This window comes from Betta splendens, chromosome 6 (genome assembly GCF_900634795.4).
Source record: "Betta splendens chromosome 6, fBetSpl5.4, whole genome shotgun sequence".
Lineage (NCBI taxonomy): Eukaryota > Metazoa > Chordata > Actinopteri > Anabantiformes > Osphronemidae > Betta > Betta splendens.
The window spans coordinates 19273060-19300166 of NC_040886.2; the positions used below are offsets into that span (position 1 = coordinate 19273060).

General features: G+C 45.6%; 1 protein-coding gene, 1 long non-coding RNA gene and 1 other non-coding gene across 9 annotated transcripts; all 3 read right to left on the minus strand.

Moving 5' to 3' along the window:
* Window positions 1-497: 497 nt before the first annotated feature.
* Window positions 498-1608, minus strand: LOC129604196 (uncharacterized). The gene is made up of 2 exons (XR_008694884.1): window positions 1183-1608; window positions 498-991 (listed from the first exon to the last, which is right to left on the minus strand). It is a non-coding gene; the product is annotated as an uncharacterized LOC129604196 (long non-coding RNA).
* On the minus strand, window positions 1530-1601 carry trnam-cau (transfer RNA methionine (anticodon CAU)). Its single transcript has one exon. It is a non-coding gene; the product is annotated as a tRNA-Met (tRNA).
* Window positions 1609-1976: 368 nt separating the features above from the next.
* Window positions 1977-17867, minus strand: phf21ab (PHD finger protein 21Ab). Of its 7 annotated transcripts, none has more exons than XM_029154416.3 (19): window positions 17433-17867; window positions 15256-15295; window positions 14338-14389; window positions 13756-13845; window positions 13316-13348; window positions 13168-13233; window positions 11777-11923; window positions 11463-11699; window positions 11151-11240; window positions 9712-10059; window positions 9445-9555; window positions 9305-9356; window positions 9138-9217; window positions 8989-9049; window positions 7849-7955; window positions 7287-7442; window positions 6897-6972; window positions 6708-6811; window positions 1977-6554 (listed from the first exon to the last, which is right to left on the minus strand). In XM_029154416.3, exons 3-19 carry the CDS (start codon window positions 14377-14379, stop codon window positions 5853-5855), a joined length of 2502 nt encoding a protein of 833 aa, XP_029010249.1. In that variant the 5' UTR covers window positions 14380-14389; window positions 15256-15295; window positions 17433-17867; the 3' UTR covers window positions 1977-5852. The 7 variants fall into 7 exon arrangements, with proteins under 7 accessions (XP_029010249.1, XP_029010250.1, XP_029010248.1 ...); XM_029154417.3 differs by having other exon boundaries at window positions 15248-15295; XM_029154415.3 differs by lacking the exon at window positions 17433-17867 and adding an exon at window positions 16870-17400.
* Between the last annotated feature and the right edge of the window lie 9240 nt (window positions 17868-27107).

Genomic DNA, 27107 nt, shown 5'->3' on the forward strand with positions numbered 1-27107 from the left:
TAAGTACATGTATGTCCTATAGACTTATTTCAAAGCATGCACTCACACTCACAGGAACACTTCTATGCAGCACTAAAGTAATGTGAACTTTCTTCTAGGAGAGATTGACGGCTTTCTGCTGGAGATAGGGGTTAATGACAGCCCACACTACTGACCCCTCACCCAGAACCTGAAGCAGAACCCCAGCAGCGCTTTAATGTGGCCCTGCAGAACAAGAGCCCGGGTGGAAATGACCATAGGCCTGTTGAAAGCACGTCTTCAGTGCCTACGTCAACTCAGGGAAACACCTGAGAGGCCTGTGACATTAATGTGACATGTGTTGTTCTCCACATTATTGCAATTATTAGAGAGGAGCAACACCCTGCCCTAAAACTATACAAGACCCTGAGGAAGACTTCCTCCATCACGGTAATCTGCAGAGTGGATGGACAGTCAGATGTGATTTGCTTTAATGTCTTAATCAACCATCACCACCACCACCAATAAAAGAAACTGAATAGATGCAAATCATAATTTATTTGTTTTTGTTTCATTTCCTACAAATACAAAGGCAATTGTTACATTTTATGATTCTTCCAATAATTCATACAATTCACTTTTAACTATACACTCATCTCCAGCTTTTGTTTGAGAATTTCAATTTCTAGATCCGTCTTTTCAATCTGGTGGTACAAGTATAACATTTCCAAGAGATTTAGTTTATACAACTCGCGCTTAACTCTGAGTCAATCAACTAAGAGTTGCTTAAACCAACTCTTCTCAGCTGTTCTGAAACCGAAAACTCCAGGTTTTCAAACTCAGTGTAAGTCAACTCAGAGTTCAGGTTTAAACTCAGAGTTTGTTAAACCTCCTTCTTGAAACGGGCCCCGGGTCCCGAATTACATCCAGCTTTGATCCTGTTCTGTCAGCAACTGCGCAGACGACGTCAGACCCGCGGTTCTTGTTACTTCATGACCCACGTGAAGTGACGGGAGCCAGTCTGGGTCACAGGCTGGTTTAGCGGAGACAAGAGGAAGATAAATGACGGAACCTGCTAACCTTTAGTGGTTCTAGTAAACAGGAGTCAGGCGGTTCTGCAGGGTTTGTGCAGGAACCTTCTTTATGGAACGTCTGGACCAACAGTGACTGACATGCAGTTACACTAGCGTGCACGCTTTGAACTGGAACCGCGCTTCAACTGACCCGAGCGGAAATGTCTGGAGCAGACTGTGACGCAGTCTCCAGGCGGGAAGCAGTGGAGGGTGAGCCCGTTGTGATCCTCCGGGCCCCGGGGTCGTGTACTCAGTTGGTCAAAGAGCAGTTTCCTTCGTCCATGAGCTCGTAGAACAATAACAAAGATACCGCCGCAATTAATGGCGGAGCTCCCAGAAGACACCACGGCGTTACGTTACGCTTTCACTAAAAAAACATTGTTCCTATAAACGTTTGCTGGAAATGATTGTTTCCAGCAAAAGCAAAGCGTCTGTGTTAATTAAACAAAGAAACACGAAAAAATGTAAGCATTTCACATGAATTATAAAAAAGTAGAATAGCAGAGGATGGTTTCGATCCATCGACCTCTGGGTTATGGGCCCAGCACGCTTCCGCTGCGCCACTCTGCTGTGCTGCACCAAGGCATATATGTGGCTTAATGAATTTAAAACCACAATCGCAGACAGCGTATATCAAGTGTCATTAAATAACTCGCAGCGAAATGGAGAGGAGACGTTGCAGTGACTCTAACCTCAGTCCGTCATTGTAGTTGATGCTTGGACTTGACGTGCAGCGTCATGTTTCTGAGACTTTGGCAGCTTCACTCATTTTCCATCACACTAACAGATCAGCTTCTGAAGGGTCGTTTTTTCGACTAAATGAATAATAAACGGGGCTAATAAGCAGCAAATCTTCGTCAGTTTATTTTACTGAGCGCTGCTTTTACACTTAATCGTTTTACCAGATTACCAGCACTAAAATATTAAAAGACCACAAAAACATGATGCTTTTCACAATTTATTAACAAAATGATAAAATAAATAAATACAAATTGATCAAATGCTCCTAATATCAACTCCTCCCCTTGTTCCCTACAGTATTTCCTAAACACTGCATACAAAGAATTCATCACAGAAGAGGCTCAATACAGAGGTAAGAATCCCACCAGACCAGTCACAATGTCAGGCCAACAGAAGACACATCTGGAACAGAAGTCAAAAAAATAAACACATTCCTTTCCAAAATCATTATGAAAAAATACAAACAATTATACAAATATTCAGATTGTGTAATTACCAATTTACACATTATTCAGCACACCAGGTGAACTTTTTCTTTATTCATATCGCTACAATGCATCTCACCAAATGGAAGATAAAAAACGACTTTTTCATTTTTTACTTGTTTTTGCACTCAACACACCCCAATGGAATCAGCTGTGGATGAGGTAAGAAGCTTCAGGTACAGTTGGGTCCGGACAGGTGAGGGTGACGCAGTAACAACGGAATGATGTCATGTCTCGACATAATACTAGAAGGCCACAATCATGACTCAATCGTTTAGAAACCAAACAACTGAAAAGACTCCAGATGGACTGAACTACTTTACCAGACACAGCCAGAACAACCACAGAGGGAACTGGAGACCAATGGCTTTGATGCATAACCACCTTCTGCAGACACTGGGTCCTCCTCCAGCCTGGAGAACGCACAACTTTATGTCCTAATGATGCTGACGATTCTGAACAGAAATGCACGTTTGCCGTGATCTTTGGATAAATTCACTTTTAGAGCTCGACTGAACAAAAGCTGCGGACAACGACCCAGTTCAGCCATGAAGCCTGGATGGAGCGGCCCAAAAGCCCAACTGTGCATTAACCAAGGTCAAACTCCAGTCTGAGAACAATTCCAGGAAGAAATCTGTCAGTGACTTCAATTTCAAGTAAAAAAAAATCAAGAAAATGCATATTAAAAAGATTTGGACAAATCGTGTATAAAAATTTGCATAAGGCGGCATGCGCTCCACGAGGCTGAGTGGACAATGTTGCTAACTGTGTCTAAGTCTGCAGGTTGGTTTGTTCGGTCCAAATGCTCACAGGACCTGATTAAGCAAAACTCCAGAAAGAGACTAAAGCCCATGACCTCCAGAGTCCAACCTGTGGGGTCTGGACAGGACTGAATGAAGCCATATATGTTGTTGACACTGATAATAATACTGTATCAAACCAAAAATGCATCACAAAAGAAAGGCGTCTTTGGAGCGTTTCACTGACTGACAACCTCACGTCACCAACACAAAGGTCCTCTGATCTTTGCCAGTGTCTGCAGAGATGTTTTTCCTCCAGATGTAAAAGTTAATCACATACAAAGAAAAAGAAACACATTTAAGGCAACTGCTATTAAAACAATGACAGAACACCATGTGGTCAATCTAAACGGCTTAATGTGAACTTGCATTGACTACTGGCAGCCTGAGGTGAAGGGAGCCGGTCTGTGGCCCGGAGCTTCAGGGAGCTCAACAGGACAAGCGGGTCAGGAGGCGGCGGGACGAACAGGGTTAGTAAGGTTCTACAAGTCACAGTGCAAGTCAAGAATCAAATATTATCTGCTGTTTGAAGAAAGGCACTCGAGGTACCTACTGTACAGAGGGAAAGGTCTAGTTTGTCTGGAACTCGTGTTCGGGCTCTTTCCAATAACTCGATGGCCCGTCTGCTCCAACCAGGAGCGAACAAAGGCCACCAGCCAACAAACACACGCTGCGCGTGGTGGTTTCTGACGCTTCCTTCCGTATTTATCAGTCGACACTGTGGCCAAACGTGGAGACGTTACACAGATTCTGCTCTGGGGTCTTCTGAGTGAAGGCAGTTTGTACAGCTGATGTCAACAAAATCAGAAATGCTGAGTCATATGATATGGAAAAAAAAGACACGCAGCAGCTCATCTCAGTTGCCCAACAACATGTTCACCCTCATGGGAACGTGACATTTTTACTGTAGAAATTTACGAAAAAAAGACAAATCAATCATTGAAACCTGACGAGTCCTCAGGCAAGTTAGCAGACCAGGCTCACGTAAACCACAGAGCAGGGACCACACTTCTTCACAGCATTTCACAGGATGGCCCTGGGTGTCAGCCAGTCACAAATCCTCGGGACCTTGACCCAAATGTCAGATACCAGAACCGTCCTGCTAGCACGGCCTCGACAGTCAGTACTAACACAGCACAGCAGATCCTCTAACACTACGAGCACACGGCTGCTGGGTGAGCATGCTTTTGAGCCACTGAAATAGAGGCAAAAACATTTTTTAAAGAAAATGTTCCAGCACAACCAGAGGCACCGTTAATGAGCAGTCAGTGAAGAGAAGCCAGCAGGCCCACGGACAATAACCCAGGGATGAAGGGCAGAAGCCTCTCGGCTTCTCCTCTTACAAAAAGATTGGCAATGTGGGGACAAGTTACATCACAACAAAAAGATGCATACTCTGTTTAATTCCTTATTAACATACAAAAAGCTCTTCAGCACTTCTTTGTGATGCAGCAAGCTTGTGCTTTAATCTCGGGATTTGTGGAATCGTCCTTTCGATCCATCGTTCAACAAATCCCTCCACTTCAGGAAAAGTTTCTCAGTGTTATTGTTTAATAAGCTCCTGTCTCTACCTGGGCACCTCCAGCCTCTATATCTTAGAACACCAATGATTTGATCTTTCAATACAGTAATTAGACTTGTCCCTGCGGAATTTGGATACAACATCATTTTGGCAGTTGAGGATTTAACAGAAACGCATGTAATGTAAAGAGGGTTCCTCTTTGTGTAGATAATGCCAGTCCAACGGGTCCAGGAACAGAAAGCACTTATTCTGAAAACTAGGAAGACCTGAATATCTTTTCCTATAAAAAGAAACACAGCCCAGACACAGTTTGTGTGTGTGTGTTGACATTGCAATATTGCAATTTCACATTTAGTGCTCACAGTTGACACACTTGACTCACGAATGAAAACTCAATCACTACACTTGACCGACACCACTGAAAACATCTGTGAGGCCACTGCACCTGTTCGACCTCATCCTGCGAACCAGCTAGGGTTCAGTGGACTGAGAGGGGACGGGACGGGTTCTGTTGAAGGTTGGGTTTCTGTCAGCTTGAAGTGGTTTAATTCATCAGATTTCAAGGGAATGTTTGCTTTAAACACGTAAACCACTTTGATGAGTCCAACCCACAACAAGAAAGGCCACATTCTGACGGCTCCAAAGTCGGGGCAGGGTTGGTATTGGCCAAAGACCCAACACGGTGGACAGACCAAACTGGCATCACCGGCTTTTCATTCTAACTATGTAACCAGTAACTAGTCAGTCTGACGCATACTGAGCCCGAGCAAAAAAACGGGCTGGAGGTTCAGTTACTAGGTCTGGGTCCTGGCTAACGCTTGGGCCACAGAACTGTGAGATTGAAGGTGGTTCACATTTAGTTGGGACAAGGGGATGAACAGGTTCACTATCACAACACACTAACGCCTGACAGATGTTCGGGTCCTTGTTCTCTTTGCGCCCATGTGAACCCACCTCCTACCCAGAGAACACAGGGGCCACTGCCACAGGCACACACTGGTGTGATGATGGATGAATCTCCCTTTGAGCTTCCCACCATGACGACTATCACTAATTGGCATGATGACACTGGTACGTAGGGCTTCCTGTCGCTGCCTACGCCGTCCCAGAGTCACGTGACTTGGGCTGTATATCTACCATTGACACAGTCTGACAATACAATGCAAACAAACAACATTTATACAGATTGGCAACTTCAGGGCACCACGTGGTGCAAGCAAGAGTCTTCTTTTAATATATATGTTTGAATTCCCGCAACTCAGGAGACATAGCGTTACTTTTTATTGTCCAAACTAATGACGAGAGCTGGCAAAGAATGCTGGGGAGGTTCTGAGGTTTTGCTGTTGTTGGTGTTGCTGCCGTCGCTGTCAGTGAGCTCATCGTGGTCTTTCCCCGTCGTCGTCTCCGGGGGGTTGACGGCAGCGGTCTTGTTCTCAGATTTGGTGGAGCAGCCTCCGGCGGGGCTGTGCTCTGGGCAGCCTGGTCCAGTTGTGCCGTTGGTGGTGGCACCAGATGCAACCATCCGAGACGCAGGAACGTCAGGCTCGGAAGCCGCCTCGGGCTCGGGCTTGGCCGTAAGCTCCGCCTGGAGACCTGTCCCTGCGTCAGCCTCTCTGCCAGGCCCAGCCCGGCCTCCCACCGCCCCCACTGGGCTGCTGTCCACGCCAGGCTGGCTGGCGGCGTCTCCTCCCAGTGCTGGTGGTCTGACCTGACGCTCCTCTGCTTTGCCGTTTCCGTCTGCGCTGTTGCTGACTAAGGAGCTCTCCACCGAGTTGGCTTCCGGTGCAGCGTCAGAACCGACAGTTCCTTCTGCACTGTCCTGGACTCTGGCACCAACATCATTATCCTCTGTCTCTGCCAGAGCTTGGTTGAAGTTGAATGTTTGAATGAGGCGAATCAGGTGCTTTACTTTGTCCAGCGAAAGCTGCATCTCTTTCTGCCGAGCCAGGATGGTGTTTTTGGTCTCCATGCATTTCTAGGATGTCAGTGGGAGAGACCTCGTCATTTTAGACACTGCTGCTTTCAATGCACGACAACAGTTTTTAATATTTTTGTGATCAAACCAGGACAAACTGAATGTCTCCTTAGAACCCATGTGTTTGTCCGACTGGATATTTGACTTTCTTACCGTTATAGAGTTACTGAGCTGTTTGACTCTTTGTTCCAGCTGCTCCCGCTCCAGTTTCAGCTCAGAACTCCACTTCATCAATTTCTGTTTCTCTTCTTCTTTAGCTGAAGCACAAAACAACACCAAGACACATTTGCTGAACCGTCTGCATTTGACACAGCAGATGATTATGAGAAGAAAATCTGTCACCTTCTTTGTAAGCAATGTAGGAATGAACGATAGCCAGAGTACCGGGCCAGGGAATAGCTTCTTCTTTTTTCAGGATCTGGAGAAACAAGCTCAGATTTTTCACAAATGCTGACACTCTCAAAAGGTTTAGACCAGACATGTTTGGCCTCTGCCCTGTGGCGAGGCTGAGAAGGGGCAAGCAATGGAGTGGATGGATGTGAGATGTCAAACTTTACTGACAAAATGAATGAGACAGAAGCACAAAATAACCATAGTCATGTGTGTGCTTACAAAGGATTGAACAGCCCTAAAGGTTTTCACAATCAAGTACAGCTAGTGGCCATGATTAACCTTCTCTAGACTGCGCTACCCCTCCCCCGACTCAGGATCGGCCGTGGCTGCTGTGGTTACCTGGTCTTGACATTTTGGACAGATCCACATGCCTTTAGGAATGGTTTTCAGGGGTGGATCCAGGCAGTCCAGGTGATAAACACGTGAACACGTGTCGCACATGAGCAACTGGCCACTGCGTCTGCACACAGTGCAGAAATCCTCATGGATGTCTCCCTGTGAGGAAGAATTGGACCAATCAGTTTCCCCGCCCAACTAAGCCCCACCCACCATTGGTGGAGCGCCAAGGTGGGGGAGCACCACGATCGGGGTCGGTTTAGTCCACAGTTGGTTGGTTTGGTTTAGCTCAATGTCTGATGGACATGGTGTGTTACCGTACTGAGCCCAAACAAGTTACTTGACATCTGAAAGTTAGACTGTGTTAATGGAAGCTACAGGACACTGTTCACTTTGTAAGTCTGAGTCAAACAAAAACCAACTGATGACTGATGATGTTCACATGGAGACAACAAACTAATGGATGTGTGCGTGTGGAGGTGACTGATGGTGCTACTGGGCCAGTAGGGCTGTGTGTGACGGGGTCCGACCCGCTGAGCTGTCCGTCTCCCCCATCGTTACTTACATCCCCAGAGCTGGGGCTGGGCAGGGGGAGGGGATGGACAGGGCTGGAGGGGGAGGTCGGGGTGAGGCTGCCCAGCTCCGGGACGCTGCTGTATTTGGGTGGGCGACCTGGGTGAAATGAGACAGACAACAAAGACGGAAAACAAAGAAAAAAGAAAGATGGAGAGGGGGGAAAACAAAAACAAACAGTCTGTATGACATACCTTGGAAAGGGAGTCTTCATTGGCTAGCATGAGACGGGGGAGCGGCAGGGAGGAAGAGGAGGAAGAGTCAGAAGCACAGATAGCAGTGTTAGTGCAGGAGACTGGCTCCGTGCGAGCTGAAGCCGAGCATGAGTTCAAACCTACAGCTGTACGAGGCAGATCGCTTTAGACCGTCGCCGGGGCTGCAGCCGAGGAGTTCGGAAGTCACAAGTAAATACACGCTGGTGGCCACCCCTTATCGGAGCCAGGAGCGAGCTGAGGCACATGTGGCCTCGGCTCCATAACAGCTGCAGCCCTTCGATGACGCCAGCATCTGACAGTTACACCACCACCTCAACACTTGCTCTTAAAGTTAAAGTCAAATGGAGGCTGTGCAGCAATTATTCAGCGTTGCATGTCAGAATCCTGGACGTTAGGACCGTGAGGACTCATGTTAGTGGAGTCGTCTGTGACTTGGTCTGTTCAGCTCCCGAACGGAATCAAAACCAGACAAACACACTTTAGGAGTTAATTTGTACATCATCAACCAGTATCAGCCAATTCCAATAAACAGGTGCAGGCTCAACTGGATTCATACGTCTTCACCCCAGTGATAGCTGCTGCTTTTAACAGTCAGTGATTTGTTTAATCTGGACCACTTTAGGGAGAATGAGCAGCATCTTATGGGCTGGTCTGGACGCAGTCCCAGCTTCAAGGCCCACAGCTCCGGGCGTTGTTCTCTGATGTTCAACTCGAGGACAAAACGTATCAATCCAGAGCTGGACAGAGACCTGACTGAAGCGACAGGAAACAGAAGGCAGGAGGAGGAGGGAGGACTCTACAGCATGTTGCTAGTGCTGAGGTTCTGCTCTGCTCAGTACATCTGGACCTGTCTGTGTCCCATCTTTGCTCTACAGACCACCAGCATCTAATGCTTTGTGTCACCATTTCATACGGACCTCTCTTCCTGGTCCCCTGGTGCAGAGGGCTGTTCAGGTAGCTCACTGCACTCTTCTTCCTCTGAAACAGAGAATCCACATCATGCACCATCTTGGTGTGAATGTGACCATGGAGGTCAAGCTATAGAACCGCGTCCTGCAGCTGTTACCTCAGGTTCAAACACGGCACCGCTGTAAACCGGGTTGGCCGTTGTTCGCCTCTTCCGTTCCTGTCTTTTGCTCTGAATTTCTGTAAAAATTAAATCAATTAATTTGATGCAGAAATGTGGAGGCAAGCCAGCCACTCAGGAACATGGACCCAGGTCTCTCCACTCACCTTCCAGGTGGTCGTGTGTCACCAGCCCCAGAGACACCATGAAGGCCAGTTTCTGCAGGACGAGCACACAAAGACAGCAGCTGTTTACGGACTGGTTCCAAGCATGGAGCCTGTTCTGAGGAGAAGCAGCTACTCCTTACCTCTGGGTTCTCCTCTCTCTTGGACCTAAGAGGAGGAGACAGTGGCGGCGTGGAGGATGCGGGCAGGCTGACAACAGCCTTTTGCTCTGCTCCCCCTCCAGGTTTAATAGTCTGCCGAGGGGGAGGAGCCAAAGGTTTGCAAAGCGAATGACACTGACCAAGTTTAACAAAACGCCTTTTACATGAGACACGTCTGGAATTTACTGGACTGGAACCAAAGTTTCTCATGTGGTACCTGGTACCAATGTATTACTACAGTATTCTTACCTTGGCCTCAGTCGTCAGGCTGCTGATCTGGATCGGCTGGGTAGGGGCCAGGGAGGGGGTGACGATAGGGACGGGGCTGGGTGCGTGGGTGGGGCTGGCGAGGCGGGCGGGGGCTGCAGAGACGGGCGTGGTGATGACGATGCCCGCCAGGGGGGCGGAGCCGGTCTTACTACAGGGCTGCCCGTTGACAATTCGGACCTGGTGGATGGGAGCGGCCGAGGGCAGTGAGGTCGACAGCTTGGTGGCCAGCATGACAGGCCTCTGCAGCAGCTGGGGGGCGGCCATCATGGGCGGGGGCGGCGCCGGGGCAATGGGGACGTTGGCGGGGGCGGCCGGTTTGGGTCTGACCTGATGATGAGAGAGCGGCGATGAGAGTAGACCTTGCACTGAGCTGACGGCACCGGGTAAGGCTGCTGTGGAGCTCTGCCTGCTAGGACTAACCACAACTACTGCTGCTAAGACTAACCACTAGTACTGCTGCTAAGACTAACTACAACTACTAAGACTAACTACTAGTATTGCTGCTAAGACTAACTACTAGTATTGCTAATAGGACTAACCACAACTACTGCTACTAAGAGTAACTACTAGTACTGCTGCTAAGACTAACTACTAGTACTGCTGCTAAGACTAGCTACAACTACTGCTACTAAGACTAACCACAAATACTGCTACTAATACTAACTACTAGTACTGCTGCTAAGACTAACTACTAGTACTGCTACTAGGACTAACCACAACTACTAAGACTAAGACTAACTACTAGTACTGCTGCTAAGACTAACTACTAGTACTGCTGCTAGGACTAACTACTAGTACTGCTGCTAAGACTGACTACTGTGACTACTACTACTACTACTACTACTGCTTCCTTTCTGGTTTGCTGTATTAATTCACTACCAGAACGTATTGCCCCCAACTACTCCATATTTTACTACCACAGGTACTTTGTAGGATTTAACTACTTGTGCCTTGAAGTACTTGTAGTAACATTCACTGCTATGTTCTTTTACGAGACCACAGTGCTGCTAGCGCCTCCAGTAACCCAACGAGCTCCCAGTGGCATTACCTGGCAGGGCTCACCATCACCAAGGGCAACACACACCAACAGCCAGTAACACAAAAAAAAAACACAAAGCTGCAGGAAAAACGAGCTCTCACCACAGAAGGTAAACTCACTCACACAGGCACACAGGCAGGAAACCTTAAAAACGCCTGGTCGCAGGTCAGTTATCAAATCAAAAAAAAGCACAACGAGAGGAGAAAAGATGAGAACAGGCAGCACAGAGCAAACAATGTTTTAGTGCCAGGGAGCAAGGCATGAGTGTTTGCTTTGATGCACTCCTGCCCTCTGCTGGAGAGTGAGCATGTCACCTCAGGTGGGCCACACACACTGATCTGGGGGTTAGGGTGTGGAGGCGGGTCTTACAGAGACGCACCTGTGGCTGAAAGGTGGGACGAGGCGTCAGTCTAGGAGGAGGGACAAACTGAGGAACTTTGATTGGCTGGGCGGTGGTGGTGGCCTGCACCTGAGACAAAACCACAGCAGATGGTGGATCTGTGCTGCCGACTCACTGACACGAGCTCGTCTCTGAATGACGGAGGCCACCACTCACACCTCAGCCTGCTCCACCACCTTATGTTTGACAGATATCCTGACTCCAAGCCACAAGTCACAAAGCTGATCTACAGTCACTGATCCCTGCTCAGTAAATCACATTACAAAGGGTACAAGTACTGGAGGCTCTTACCACCATGGCGGTCTTGGACACCAGCCGAACAGGCTCTGAGCTCTGATTGGTCAGCTTGCTGGCCACCTGCAGGTTGATGGGAGCATTCTGCGAGTCGGGTTTGGTGATAGCTGTGGTTACCATAGCGATAGTAGCAGGGCGCTGTGGCAAGAGGGAGATGGGTGGGGTGGGCGCGGCAGCAGCTTTCAGCACCAGAGGTAGAGTCTTGGTGGTGAGGACCGGCGTGACTGTGAGAGTCTGAGAGAGAGGTTAGCCAAGATGTGAGCACTTGTCCAGATGTTCAGCCCACTAAACGTCAGACCTGTGGCTCCTACCTGTTGCAGGGCTCCAGGCTGGGTCTGCAGGAGGCTGCTTGGCTTCATGTCGCCGCCTACTGGAGGAGTCTGAACCTGTAGCTGCAGCTTGGCCTCTGGCTCCTGCTTCACCAGCAGCTCCTTCCTCAGCTGCTCCACCACCTTTTTCTGGAGGAGACACAAGATGGACATGGTTTAAACTCAACTTGCGACCAAGTATCTCTGCTTAACAACAAAAAGCCCTTGTTGGTGTTTTTCTGACTAACATTAGTCGTTTCTTATAATTCATAAACGTTGCATTGAGATGTGTATCCGAACAAGCAGCCCTGAAGCAAACAAATTGACCTAGTCAGAGTTTCTATAGGACTAATGTCCAACAAAGTGGCCCATCTATGCTGTCACAGGTTACAGGATGGAACGGGAGGAAGAAGGACCCAGCCCTGACTAATGAGCCTAACAATCAATAACTGCTGCAGCTTGGCTGATTGGCTAATCCACAATAAACCAGCATGAGACCAATAATAACAACAATAAACATAACCCATAGTAATGTACACGTAGAGTAAAGAAGCAGAAGGTCACACACACAAGCGCACACACAGATGTATGAATTCACAAAAGATGAAAGCCATCTGTTGCTTAGCAACACTTGACTCTCAAGCAGCAACTTAATACAGTGACACCAGAGAAAAACCTAGGAGAACAGTTTGACCTGCAGCCTGCAGCTAATAACGGTCCAGAACTACTCGTCAGGAACCTTTTTAGAATAACACGCTACTGATCTGTCTCACTTCAAATCAAGCTCAGTTACTGATTAGCTGTTCACAATGTTCAGTGGCCACAGCCGACTCCAGGTGGAGCAGGTGACGTAGAATCCAATAAAGAGCATCCACTGTCTTTTCCTGGTACAGTTCGTTTTTATGTTATCGCCACAAAGGAAGCAGCAGGGAAGTCAGACTTAAGTCTCCTTCAGAAAACCAGACAGTTAAGCAGATGTAACAGGCACTAATTCTTATTCTCAGCCAGCTTTGCCAACATGAAAACACACAAACCAGGCAGCAGGTAAAAATAGAAAGTCATCGTGGTTAAAAATAAAAACACGAGACAAAGAACAAAAAGCAGGAGGAACAACAGAGATGAGAAAAGTGAAACACTGCTTCCCGTCTTTGTTCAGTGCTTCCTAATAAGCGGGTTCATGGAAGGTTACCTCCAGGTCAAACTGTAAAAACAGCATGGCCTGTGGACGTGGAATCAGGCAGCACGAGCCGTGACAGTGAGCTGTGGTCATTTTCAAACAGCACAGATAAATTAATTTAAAACCAGAAGCACTTCAACTTGGTTTCCAGCTCTTCGCATTCTGTTGACAGAAGGTGATGTGATCAGCTGAGAGCCCTGTGTGAGCGCCGCTGTACCTGCTTCTCGCTGAGCGCTGTGATCTTTGCTTGGAGTTCGTGAAGCTGCTTCTTCAGATCTGCGTTCTATGAAAGCAGAAGCACTGTGTCATTACCCACACACATCCCAGTAAACTCTCACCTTCGCAATTCAAAATTCAGCATTTACCTGAGGGTCCTGCTTCATCTGTGCAACCAGTTTCTGCAGAAGAAGATGAGAGGTGGTCAGAGACACAGCAACACCTGCTGGAAAACACTAGGAACTACAACCACATTAGTGCACATGTTCTGGTGCAGAAGTCTTCTGTTAATCCAACAATAGAAATGTTATTACATCTGAGACTGGTCTGAGTGGAAACACAGATGTCTGAGTTGTGAGCAACCTGCATGTAATGCATGATCCTGTAGATAAACAATAATCTGTAGCCTTTAACAGCTCCTGATTCTGATGAGGGAAAAGCTGTTAAAGGCTGCAGATTATTGTTTATCTACAGGGTCGTAGATAAACAATAATCTGCAGTCTTTAACAGCTTTTCCCTCATTGTTATGGTTTCACATAACAATACTTAAAGAAAGCCGCTGAAGCTCGTCCAGTGACCCAGAGCCTACCTGATGGATCTGGATCTCCACCTTCAGAGCCTCCTGGAGTGTCTGTAATTCCATCATGGATCCAGTCAGTCTGCCAGCCGATCGATCAGCCTGGGGACCAAACACAGTCGGATTCCAGCGTTTCAAGAGACGTACTCAGACCTGAGCCACACAGCTCTGAACACCAGCATGGGGCAGCAACTAACAAACAGCAGCCTGGAACGCTGAACGGTTGACATGACTTTGATGTATTTCAACATGTCCTCACACAGAAACATTGGCTTTGTGGCCAAGAAACTTTCATTTAGTGGCTCTGGAGGCTGAAGTGGGTAAATGCTGCACAGTAACACAAATACACCTTGATCTTTTTAATGTGAGATGCTGTATTGATTAATTAACCTCTGCATTTTATGTGGGGAGCAGTGGGAAGCCCCGCAGGTGTGGAGTGCCTTGCTCCAGGGCTCACCTGGTTACCGAGCCTAGATTTCTCTAATATGTTTTAGTATTTTCTGTCTCTGTGCCTGTCCAGCCTCAGCCTCACTGATCTGGAGCCAAAAGCACAACAGGTCAAACATTAGAGCATGGAGCAGTGGAAGCGTTTACCTTAACACCGTCTCCAGTAGGAAGACCATCCAACTGAAGCATTAAACTGGCGCTGAAAACAACAAATATACTAATTAAGGACATTCAAAGCAAATGTAACATGTCATTCACTTACACATAAAACACTTAATTACATTATTAAAACAATCTATAAAAAGAAAAATGCATGAACTGATGACTAAAATATATTAGTGTATGCACCTTGATATTAAAATTTATACTTTATTTAACCATACAGATAAGTCTTTATTTAAACATTAATATATAGTAGTTTTAAAGTTTTAAATACACTAGCATATAACAATACTATTAATACTGTTTACAGTATTATTTTAATAGCTGACTTTAAATGTTTAATTATTTTCAATAATACAGATAGTTTATATGCTACTTTTTTTTATATATTCTAAATACATCCGTGCAATAATAAACGTAAATAAAATAAATAAACCAAAATAGGTTATATATATATATATATATATATATATATATATATATATATATATATATATATATATATATTATCATTTGTCTACAAAGTTAAAAACTTAATGTCAATTCTCCCACTTACTATTATTTATGTATACATTCATGTGGAAAATATTTGCCAGTTTACAGTTAAAAAAACATGTCTGTTTATGTCGCGAACAGTAAGGACTGTTGTATGAATACGAAGTACGTATAAGTACATGTAAGTATGCGTATGTATGTATTAGTATGCATGTGAGTATATGTATCTATAAGTACATGTATGTATGTATGTATGTATGTATGTATGTATGTATGTATGTATGTATGTATGTATATGTATCAGTACGTGTAAGTATGTGGATGTATGTGTACTACGCATGTTACTTGATCATCGACAGCAGATCATACGGTAATATCACATGAAGAGTTTTGCGCTTACTGACTCACCACCTGGCTGTGGCACTGGACTCCACCCCTCTGTGCTGCCCTGCGACACATAACAAGTACACGTCTCATTACTGTTGCACCACAACATCCCATACAGTTGTCAGCTATGTATCACAGGGAAGCATAGTAGTGTTACTGTAGCATTTCACAGCCTTGTTATCAACAGATAATAAACAACAATAAAATAAATAAACAACAAAACAACAATAATAATCAACAGATGTAACTGCATTAGCTCTGGTCCTTGTATTACTTTCAGGTCAGAAGGACTTTGTTTATTCTGGTTCATAATTCTACTCCATTACACTTTCAAGCTGGGCTTCTAAGTTAGGCAGCATGGTGCAGTGGGTAGCACTGTCCCCTCAGAGCGAGAGGGTTCTGGGTTCAATTCCCAGACGCCTTTCTCCAGCTTTCTCCCAAGGTCCAAACACATGCATTGGGTTCATTGGTCACTCTAGATTACACATACACGTTGTCTATCTGTGTGTGTGTGTTGGCGGCCCGTAGATAGCTGGGATAGGCTCTAAGGGTCTAAGCGGTAGAAAATGGATGGAAACTTCTAAGTTAAATCATTTATAATGTATTGTCCCTGGAGTTATGACTATGGCCACCCCTGAAAAGTACAGCTACACAAAGTGTCTAATGTGTGTCTGTATCTTTAAAGTCTGCCTTTAAAGGAAAGGACAAAACCAAAGCTCAAGTGTTTGTCCGCTGCAACTGATAAATGAACCCATTCATATTCACTGGAAACACAAACATTAACATCAATGGAAGTACAAATTCAACAACTATGTCCAAAAAAGTACATTTTACTGTCACAAGTCCAATACGTCCTTCATTCAACGCTTCAAACCTGTTTTATGACCTATAACATGTACATTACACACATTTTATCACTGCATTTATGTGACATGTACTTTTCAGCTTTACTTCAGCTACTTTCTTAAACCCATGCGATTGGAAACAACTGACCTGCTCGTGTTTGTCCTGTAAATGCTATTATTTAGTGTAAATTCATTGACTGAAGTAACAATTAAAACTCCAAAGGTTTTAGTGTAGAATACACATTTTACAATTCGCTATTAACACCAGCTCATTTATAACAGTTTGAGATTATTACTATTCATTAATACTCATTATTACTATGTATATACTAAGTACCTGGAACTGCAGCTGTAACACATCATTTACAAAACTACTGCAGTGAGTAGTGTATAACAGCAGTTTTGGGTAACTTCTACTACTGCGTGTACTTTTACAAATGCAATCGTTGAAGTGAAAGCGGAGGAGCCAGGGTCCAGTTGTCCAGAACCTACTTCCTTCTTACATCTAGCGGCTCCACAAACGGAGACGCTGCAGTGAAGTGCAGGTGAGGCGCCGTGGTGCTTAATTGCAGTAGCTAATTACTCCCCGGGTGGGACATCAACTTGTCCGGGTAAACTTCACCCGAACCGAGAAGAACCGGAGCTAAAATGGAGGTTGTCAAAGCCGCCAATGTTTGAAGTGCTCGAACCGACTTAGCAAAATAAATGTTTGTTCCGCTTCTTGCCGAGCCGCTGAGGCCGTCCGGACCTTCCCCTGAACAACCATCCGACCTGCATCTCACATCCTTACCTAAGTGCCGAGTTCGACCCATTTTTCGGGCTCCCGGGGGTTCTGTGCTGCTAAATCATCCGAACAGAGCAATACACGCCCGACGTTGCTCTGCGCGAGGCTGTGAAATGTTACCGAGAACAAGTGATAGCGTTAGCTATAGCCGCTAATGCTAAGGCTCCTGCTAGCTGCTCCGGCTAACGCTGCAGCCACGCTGCTAAAAACTCACACCGAGGGAAATAATAGCGTCGCGGGAGGCGACGCGCGTCCGAACACGGAGGAAATAAAGAAATGAGCACGGAGAAGCCCAGAAGACGCCATCTTCACAGAACGGTGACAGCCGAGCGGGCGTCGGTGGGTCCAAGTTCCATCGGCCCCTTGTCCTCCACAATATCAACTCCTAGAATAAGAAACCAGCAGCTAAAGCCCGAAAAGAGAAGGAACCAGCGCCGGACGCAGGGAACCGACGAGATCCAGCTCACACGGCCGGACAGCGACAGCCACAGAAACACAGGACGGGCCGAAGTTGGACGCGAGACGAAATTAAAGTTATGAAATTAAAAAAAGCCCCAATGTGCACTTACTCAGCAGCAGTCCTCCTCTAGATAATTAAATATATATGTAGAAGAAGCCGATCCACGGCGCGATAAGAGCAGAGAAACAGGCCTGGCGGCTCCTTCCCGCAGGTCTTTATTCACTTGCTGTATTTTAGATGTAGTTTTAGTAGAAATTAGCTAAAAACAGAGAAACTGAAGCTACAAAACAAGAAGAACTCTTCTTCAATCTCATTCAGCTCAGCCTCAGCACAGCACAGATCCTTGCGCTCCGGAGCTGGAGGAAGGGGGACAAAAACTACTTAGTCGGCCAACTAACGCTCGTTTACCTGCGACGAACCGTTTGATATTTGCGCGAATAGCTCTTAAAGTTGTTTAAATTGAGCCGATGAGCGACGTCAGCTGACGGGAAAATGTGTTCAAAAAGCGGTCTAGTTTTTGTGTCGGTGCGGCGAATTTATTTCACTTTGCCTAAGGAACGGCGGTGCTGCGTCCCCCATTGCCTAGGGAAAAAACCCGGATGTAAACTCAGTGAAACTCTATGGAGAGAAAGTCTGCACGCGCACGCACATGCATGCGCTGTGTACGTAACTCAGCAGAGCAGCGGAGTAGTTTGTAGTGCTCCGTGGATCCGCTCGGCCTCTCCACGCTCAACCTAGCTCCACGTTCGGCTGCTCGCCGCTGGGCCTTTCCCTGCTCCACCGTCTCCACCGAGTTTCCATCTGACATCTAAATAAATAAACAGCTGCAGTAAAAGTCGAACCTGTTGGTTTCAAAATTCTATGCAATTAAAGGATCCTAGTATTAACAACACACTGAATTGACAGAATCACTCCACTTCCATTTAGTCCTACAAATATATTAAAAATATGTCAAATACTTTTACTGAGTTAACACAAACACACAAGTCAGTACTACAGCATGCACTTTAAATATGAAATAGTAATTTTTACAGTCATAAACCAGTGTAAAGCTCATGGATTTACATATGGTACTGGTACATGCAGTGTATGAGCAGATAAACTACTGATGCAGTTTGACCAACAGCAGATCATTTTCATAACAGTGCATCTATACTGTACATTTTTAAGACCTTGCACACCTGAGCAATCCATTGAGGCCAAGGGTTTGTTTTTTTGTTTTTTTACTCTCATGGATTCCATAATTTTATTTATTGTATATAGCGCTGTGTTTGTATTTATTCTTGTCGTCCATGTTGTGATCCAGGTTTGAGCTGGTACTTATTTCAGCCACCAGATGGGGTAAATGCTCCTCTGGCCACTGGAGTAGAACAGTGGTGTTCTATGCCACAACCATAGAATGAACAACAACAGCACCAATAATAAACCACCTGACTTATTAAATGTTTAAGCACCACCCACAGGTTCAGCTTAATAAAACAGGAAGCAGCGGTGAAGAAGCTGTCAAGTGTTTTGGGCAGTAGGTGCAGTAGCTCTGAGCTGCTGTTCCCACACGAGCCTCAGTAGGACTTGGTGCTGATGACATGACATGAGGAGATGTGTTGTCCAGGTCTGGTCCAAGTTGTTTCAGGTCTGGTCCAGGTCTGGTCCAGGTGTGTTGGAATAATAACTGCATTAAGGTTTAACCCATCAAATCTACTTAATTCTTGAACTTCAAACCATAATCAGTGTAACAGCACATCCATGACAGGTGGCAGATGTACACAGCGTCGCGTGAGAATCAAAATTCATCTTGTATATCATGCAACTTCAAAACAGAGGCTGTTTAAGTTTTTTCAAACTGTAAACCATAAGAAGTTATTTGGAATACTCAGACAAAACCCAGGGGAATACTGGGTGGACATATAAACATAAGAAGCATTCTACCTAAAATAGATCAAATGCACACACTGTTAATTTACTCTAACCTGGATTTCCTCTATATCTCAACATGAAATTTAATGTAATTGTTCTTTACAATCCGCCCTCACATTGTGATAACTTCTATAATGAACTGAAAAAAATACTTTCAAAAATGCACAATTGTAGTGAATGTATCCTTTTAGGGCATTTTAATGTAAACTAGCAGGACAAAGGTTGCAAAATAAAACTAAAATCAGTTATGGAAAACTTTAATTAGTTTAAATTTAAACAGATGATAAACAAACCTACTAGAGTTACAAAACAAAGTCAAACACTTTTAGACTTGATTTTTACAAATAGGCCTAAAACTTACAATCTCATCACTGGGCTTTCAGATCATAATATGACATTAGTTGCAAGGAAGTTAACCAATAAATGTTTACTACATCATAATATAAAACTAAACTAAAGTCCAAGCAACAGGTATACAAAGAACAAAATAAATGAGATTGAGCATGATTTAAAACTGATAAACTGGGATACTGACACAAAAGAATCAGATTTGACCTAGAGTGTAGATACATTTGTCTCCACAAACAAGTGGAAAAAAGACAAACAATATAATGAATAATGAATATAATGAAAAAAATGGGATCTTGCCTTTCAAAAGGTTTTTGGCAGCAAAATGTAATACTGACCACCTGATTTACACTAGGCTCAGAAATCAATTCATACGTGAATCAAAAAAAGCTAAAACTACTTACTATACCAAAATGATTGAAGAAGCTAATTGGAGTAGTTTTAAGCTTTGGCAACATATAAATAGATTAACCACTTCTAATAAGAAAAAGCAGCAAACAGTTGACTATTAAATCTCACTAAAGTTGATCAAAAGATAAGCAAGCATTGTTCTTAATAACTTTTTTATTAATTCAGTTCACAAACTAGCAAATAAGTTTAGTAATCAACAAATATTTTAGAACAGAATTAAACTTTATAATACTGACTTCTTTCAAATTAAAGGGGTCTCGCATGACAAAGTCAAGAAATTAATCACAAATATGAGCAATTCCATGTCAAAGGACATCCACAATCTTAATGCTGCTTATTAAAAAACATTTGAATAATTTATTAAAACCTATTACCCACCTAGTTAATGTTTTAATAAAGACAAATATATTCCCACAGAGCTGGAAAACTTATCATGTTATCACGCTGACCTTACAAGTAACAGGCCTACAGTATAGCCATCCCTCCTGTAGTCTCAAAAGTATTGGAGAAAATCGTTGCAGAACAACTAACTAGGTCATGTTGTCGGTGCAGTGTTCTTAAACCTAAAAAATGTGTAGTGTAGTAATGCAGAAGCTACAGCAGTTTCAGATGTCATCTCCAGCTCTTTGTGCTGTGTAATTTATATTTCCCAATAGCCCCCTATGGACTGTTTTTGAAAGTTAGCATGTGCAAACACAGTCAAGAAATACATCTGCTTATCCAATCTATATGCGATGTCCATATTAAATAAATAAATAAAATAAAAAATAACAAACGTGTGAAGAACCATCAACATTGACAAACTGTGACTGAGTAGTAGAGTATGAGTTCAAATGTAAAACGCCCAAACAGTGCAGGGCACTGTGAAGTGCTCATCTGATGATCAGAGGATCCATCTTCCTGGCCTCATTGGCAGCTGCTAACCACATTAACTCACATATAAGAATACATCAGACTATTAGAGGCTTTCAAGGAGCCGTGCTCAGCGTCTGGCTGTCACCTGAGTGGGAACCAGATCAAACCTTCAAAGTCAAATCAAGAAAATCAGGTTTGAGTTCAGACACACACACACACACACACACACACACACACACACACACACACACACACACACACACACACACACACACACACACACGTCACCTTGGCTCTGGTCTTCCAGAGGATGAAACCGCATGAGATCCAAATCCACAGTCTTTGCTGTTCTGCTGTGGTCAGATAATAAATAATAAATAATTGTGTTAGAACGTTTTTCATTTACTTCTGGCTTCAATTTCAATGTTAATAATGTTTTGAATGAGAGAAACAAATGATGTTGACATGTTGATGGTTGACTTCACCCTGTTTTTTCTCATTTTGTTTCTTGATTGTTCTTGAGGACAGGTATAGACTGCAGCGGGTGGTCCAGTCAGCAGAGAAGAACATAGGGACTGAGCTTCCGTCCATCAGACATCTGTACTGGTCCAGACTGTCAGCATCACCGCTGACCCCACACACCCTGCACACAATCTGTTCGAACTCCTCCCCTGTAGCAGGCGTTACAGAGCCATAGCCACCAGAACCACCAGAACCACCAGAACCACCAGACACAGAGTCAGCTTCTTCCTCCAGGCTGTGACTGAGCTGAACTCTCCACCCACACAAAGCAAGGTGTTGGCATATGCATATACGTGTGCTGCATATTGTGTAAATAATTGTAATTGAATATGTGAATAATTAATAAGAGTACGAATGGACGGAGTCAGACCGTTTCCAATTCCTTGTTTGTAATGGCCAAACTTGGCAATTAAAGGTGATTCTGATTGTGATGTGCATTGTGTTAATAATGTTAATTAATGTATTCTCCTAGGGGTCAGGAGGTGACCCCTATATTATCAGCACAGGAACCTGTTGTGTGCTGCTGGTGAGCAACATGGGGAGCATCTTCATGAGTCGTACCGCTTTTGTTTCTATTGCTGCAGTGAAGCTGAAGCTTTGATTTTCGTCGTCCAGGCTGTGGCGTGAGGTAGTTGTGTGCTGATCCTCGTAGCTGGAACCTTGAACCCTTTTAGGAGGAGGGAGGCCGGTGCCCACGGGCTCTTGAATGCTCCTGCATTACTACACCATGAGTCTTGGCTGATGATATAATCGCTGCTCTCTTACTTTTTACAGCTTTGGTGGAAGTTAGGCAGATAGTCCAGGCAGATTGTTGACTGGGTTTCATAACGCTCTTTACATAAGGCCATGTACCAGCCCACTCCCACAGCTCCACTCCATGTCTGCTGCTTCACACCGACACCCACAACGCTTCTCCTTCGGGCTCACTGCTTTCAGGAGTGTGACTGGAGGCCAAAATGCATGCAGAAATGCATTAGGCTCCTGTGATAAAGGAACAGTAATGACATTACTCTGGAGCTGCTTGAGGCCACAGTGGCAGCAGAGGGACCACAAGCCCAGGACCAGCAGCCTGATGTGATTATGTACAACAAGGCTTCATGTGTTTCCTGCCATATTCAGCAATTGAGCATCTCCTGACTTTGACTTTGAACTCAGAGCAAAAAAGCCTCCAACAGGCCACAGTGTAACAGAACCAGTCGCGTTTTGACCAGAGAAAAGAGGCTCCAGTTCTGGTCTCAGGTCTGTTAATCTGAAAACAAAGCATCAAGCACAGAAATGTGACAAGTGACTGGTTCTGTAGCCAGGGTTCAGGGCAGGTCCATCATTATGCTGCATGTGGAGTGTCAATATCTTCCCCATCCTCCTCTCATCCTCATCCTCGTCATAGTATTTACCACAGTAGCACCGTGATAATGATCTGAGGTGTCATACATCCGTCTGTGAGGAACCTTTTCATAAATCTTGTGATCTGAGCAGATGAATGACTCGACTCGACTCGTTTTCATCTTCACCCTCCTGCTGCACTCTACTATTGATTGGCGATCAAAAATACCCTGGCTCATCCTTCAGTTGTACCTCAGGAGAACCCAGCGAATGAAGCGCACACGTGGTGGAGAACTCTGTGTGGGTCTCGCTGCAGCCGTGTGACCTCTGCTTTGCTTCAGCGCTGCCTCTCCATCTTTATGTAAAGCCTATGTGGGAGGGAGCACATTGAGAACAGGGCTTCAGAAATGTGATCTGAGTGAGAGGCAGATTCACACAGATGGATGCTTGTATCAGCTTGCTTCATCCACGTGTAACATCTGGAAGGTTCATCTCTGCTGCCTGTGACTCCAGTCCTTCATGCTCAGCTGCAGCTTTAACATCCTACTCAGAAAAGTCCTTTCAGTCCTTCTGTGTCTGACTCCTGACCAGGAATCGCTGGTAGAATTGACCCATCCTCGTGTACAGAAAACGTACTACTTTGTATTGCTCTATTATGTTACTGCGAGCTGCTGCTTCCTCCTCAGCAGCTGCAGAATCTCACAAGCTCCAGTAGGTGGCAAAGTGCTCACCTTTTCCTCTCAGCCAATCAGAGAGAGCAGAGCTGGGGTTGGTGGGACACAGTGCAAAAGAGAGGGAGAGCCACAGAGCAGAGATAAAAGTCGAGAGTGAGCAGTAGACACTTTACTTCATAGACAGAAAGTAAAAGAGTGAAGTGAAGGCGCAACAGGTGGGAGAGCGGCGGAGCCTCTGCTTCTTCAGGACATTCTCTACTACAGGAGGAGCAGACGCTGCCAGTAAAGCTGGTTGTGGCTGCTGCAGCTGCAGCCGCAAGCTCAGCAGACGCTCGACTGCACTTCCTTTGTCTCAGTAGAAGTTGGGAGGTGGAAATTGAAGCAGCTGCAAAAGAACGGCGTCGTCACCATGGCCGACTTCTGCTGCCACCAAATGAGCTCAGAGCAGCTGTGAGAGGAAGCCATGGATCATCAGCAGCGGCAGGAGGATGGAGGAGAGGAGCCCACCTCCTCCTCATCCTCTTCTCACACTGAGTTGCCCCCAGCGATGCCGGTGCTGCGTTGCCACCACACCAGCAGGACCTTCACCGGCCTGAGAATGTTCTGCAGGAGGTCAGTGTCTCAGTGGCTCCACACTCACACAGCTGCTCGATCTCTTGGAGCCAAGCTTCATTCAAATTCCAGAACCTGAGGGTCCTGAGAGAGTCTTAGCTGCTTTATGGATCATTCAGACTACTTCTGCAGCTTCATCTGTTTATCAGTTGTATTGAATAAGAGTAGATTTAATGTTAGGAGGAGTTAGTGTCTCGAGGAGTCAGTGTTTGGAGGAGTTAGTGTCTGGAGCAGTTAGTGTCTGAAGGAGTCAGTGTTTGGAGGAGTTAGTGGTTGGAGGAGTCAGTGTTTAGAGGAGTCAGTGTTTAGAGGAGTTAGTGTCTGTAGCGGTTAGTGTCTGGACGAGTCAGTGTTTAGAGGAGTTAGTGTCTGGAGGAGTCAGTGTTTGGAGGAGTTAGTGGTTGGAGGAGTCAGTGTTTAGAGGAGTCAGTGTTTAGAGGAGTCAGAGTCTGGAGGAGTCAGTGTTTAGAGGACTCAGTGTTTAGAGGAGTCAGTGTCTGGAGGAGTCAGTGTTTAGAGGACTCAGTGTTTAGAGAAGTCAGAGTTTGGAGGAGTTAGTGTCTGGAGGAGTCAGCGTTTGGAGGAGTTAGTGTCTGTAGCGGTTAGTGTCTGGACGAGTCAGTGTTTAGAGGAGTCAGAGTTTGGAGGAGTTACTGTCTGGAGGAGTCAGCATTTGGAGGAGTCAGAGTTTGGAGGAGTTCATGTTTAGAGGAGTCTGTGTTTAGAGGAGTCAGCGTTTGGAGGAGTTGGTGTCTGGAAGAGTCAGTGTTTGTAGGAGTTAGTGTCTGGAGGAGTCAGTGTTTGGAGGAGTTAGTGGTTGGAGGAGTCAGTGTTTAGACGAGTCAGTGTTTAGAGGAGTCAGAGTCTGGAGGAGTCAGTGTTTAGAGGACTCAGTGTTTAGAGGAGTCAGTGTCTGGAGGAGTCAGTGTTTAGAGGACTCAGTGTTTAGAGAAGTCAGAGTTTGGAGGAGTTAGTGTCTGGAGGAGTCAGCGTTTGGAGGAGTTAGTGTCTGTAGCGGTTAGTGTCTGGACGAGTCAGTGTTTAGAGGAGTCAGAGTTTGGAGGAGTTACTGTCTGGAGGAGTCAGCGTTTGGAGGAGTCAGAGTTTGGAGGAGTTCATGTTTAGAGGAGTCTGTGTTTAGAGGAGTCAGCGTTTGGAGGAGTTGGTGTCTGGAGGAGTCAGTGTTTAGAGGAGTTAGTGTCTGGAGGAGTCAGTGTTTAGAGGAGTCAGTGTTTGTAGGAGTTAGTGTCTGGAGGAGTCAGTTTTTAGAGGAGTCAGTGTTTGGAGAAGTCAGTGTTTGAAAAAGTTCATTTCTGGAGCAGTTAGTGTCTGGAGGAGTCAGTGTTTGGAGGAGTTAGTGTCTGGAGCAGTTAGTGTCTGAAGGAGTCAGTGTTTGGAGGAGTTATTGTCTGGAGGAGTCAGTGTTTAGAGGAGTCAGTGTTTAGAGGAGTCAGAGTTTGGAGGAGTTTATGTTTAGAGGAGTCAGCGTTTGGAGGAGTTAATGTCTGGAGCAGTTAGTGTCTGGAGGAGTCAGTGTTTAGAGGAGTCAGTGCTGAGGTGTCCTCACATTGTAGTGTGAGAGCTCTGGTTTTGCTTTGTTGCTGAGTCAGATCATTTAACCATAAACAGAACCTGTCTATGGCTGGACCCTGGTACTGAGGGCTCTGGTATCGCTCAGCTGCCTTGTTCAGCAGCTGTCAGTGAGTAATGTGCTTTGCCAGCCCCTCCTCTGGTTTGGTGTGATAGTGACAGCACTGATCAGCTGATGACTCCTTGAGGGAGTCAGTGCCTCTGAGCCTGAGGCACAGCTTGTAGCTTCTGCACATTCAGACGGTTTGAGTTTGTGCAACGCAAACGTCTCATAGCATTGATGTGACTCTTGTCGCTGTGACTCCCATTTTACCTGAAAATGCAGCAGTGATCCAGAGGCTGGATGTGAATAAATGGACAGCACTAATCTGGCCTCGTCTCCCGTGGTCGTCTAATTATAACTGTACTAATGGATTGACGGAGCACTTCATTACAGCCGCTCGCTCCTGGGGAACTGTTCAATCTGCAGTTCAGGTTTTTATTATCGTGACTAAAACGGGCTCCTCCCTCGCTGACCACAGCAAAGACTGTTGGTTTGTGTGAGACGCATTCCAGCAGCCTCTCGTCCCTGTGTGCGTTCAGGGGGTGTGGGTTATCTGGGTTCAGCCCAGAAGTAGCTCCGGTGGAGGCAGTGGGCCGCCCACCCTCAGCCATTAGAGGGAGACGTCCCTCCCCATTTGTTTGGAACCCTGACACGAAAAGTGGTGACTTTTATTTTCCTGGAAAAAAAAACTGAACGTGAAGCATAAAGGACACAGAAACAGAAGCTAAACCAGTACAGATGGTGGTCCAGGCCCTAGAGCTTTAGAAGCCTCTGTGGTGCTGAAAGGTTCTGATAACTGAGGCTCCTCTGGTGGCTGTGGAGGCTTCGTGACCTTGGCTTCAAACTGTCCCATCCACAGCCTAGTTCAAATTCTAGAAATATGAGTGTCTCAAACCTATGCCAGCGTCTCAAGGCTTCGTTAACTGCAAGTTAACGGGCATGAATCCAAAGTGGAGTGAAGCTGTAAACCAGACAGTACCGTAAATGCAATTATAAATGTTTTAGCAGGTTCTGGTTTCACAGATATGGGTTCTTTTCATGGTAGACCCAGGAAGTGTCTGAGTCCTCCCAAAGGTTAAAAGAAAGGGCGATGGGTGGAGATTCAGGCTCTAGGTTCTGGTCGTGTTCAGAACCTTGTAAGAAAATCTCCACTGGGTCACAGGTTCTGGTTTCCACGAAATAACTTGTGTGTGAAAGTTGCAGCATCCAGGGATTACGGACCCACTTCTAGGCTATCTTTGTCGCTCGCTTGCCCTAGTTCTGTTAATAGCCTGGTCCAGGAGGAGCAGGAGAAAGGGTGGAGCAGTGAGCAGGAGGTGAAGGAGGAGAAATGTCTCCTTACAGACGCAGGGGGAGCAGCAGGGGGCAGCAGCGTCACATCACACTCTGCGAGCAGATAGAGAAGCAGTGTTAGCGCCATTAGAAGTAGTTCTAGTAGTGTTTGAAGGTTTGTTTCAAACCCAGACTCTGAGATGTGACCTGGTCCTGGATC

Excerpts from the sequence above, each read along its gene's own strand:
- phf21ab (XM_029154415.3), bottom strand. The coding sequence starts at position 16,891 with ATGGGTCGAACTCGGCACTTAG. Across the intron at positions 13,234-13,315 it reads AGATGAAGCAGGACCCTCAG|AACGCAGATCTGAAGAAGCA; the intron begins GTAAATGCTGAA and ends CTGCTTTCATAG. Across the intron at positions 9,218-9,304 it reads GACACACGACCACCTGGAAG|AAATTCAGAGCAAAAGACAG; the intron begins GTGAGTGGAGAG and ends TAATTTTTACAG.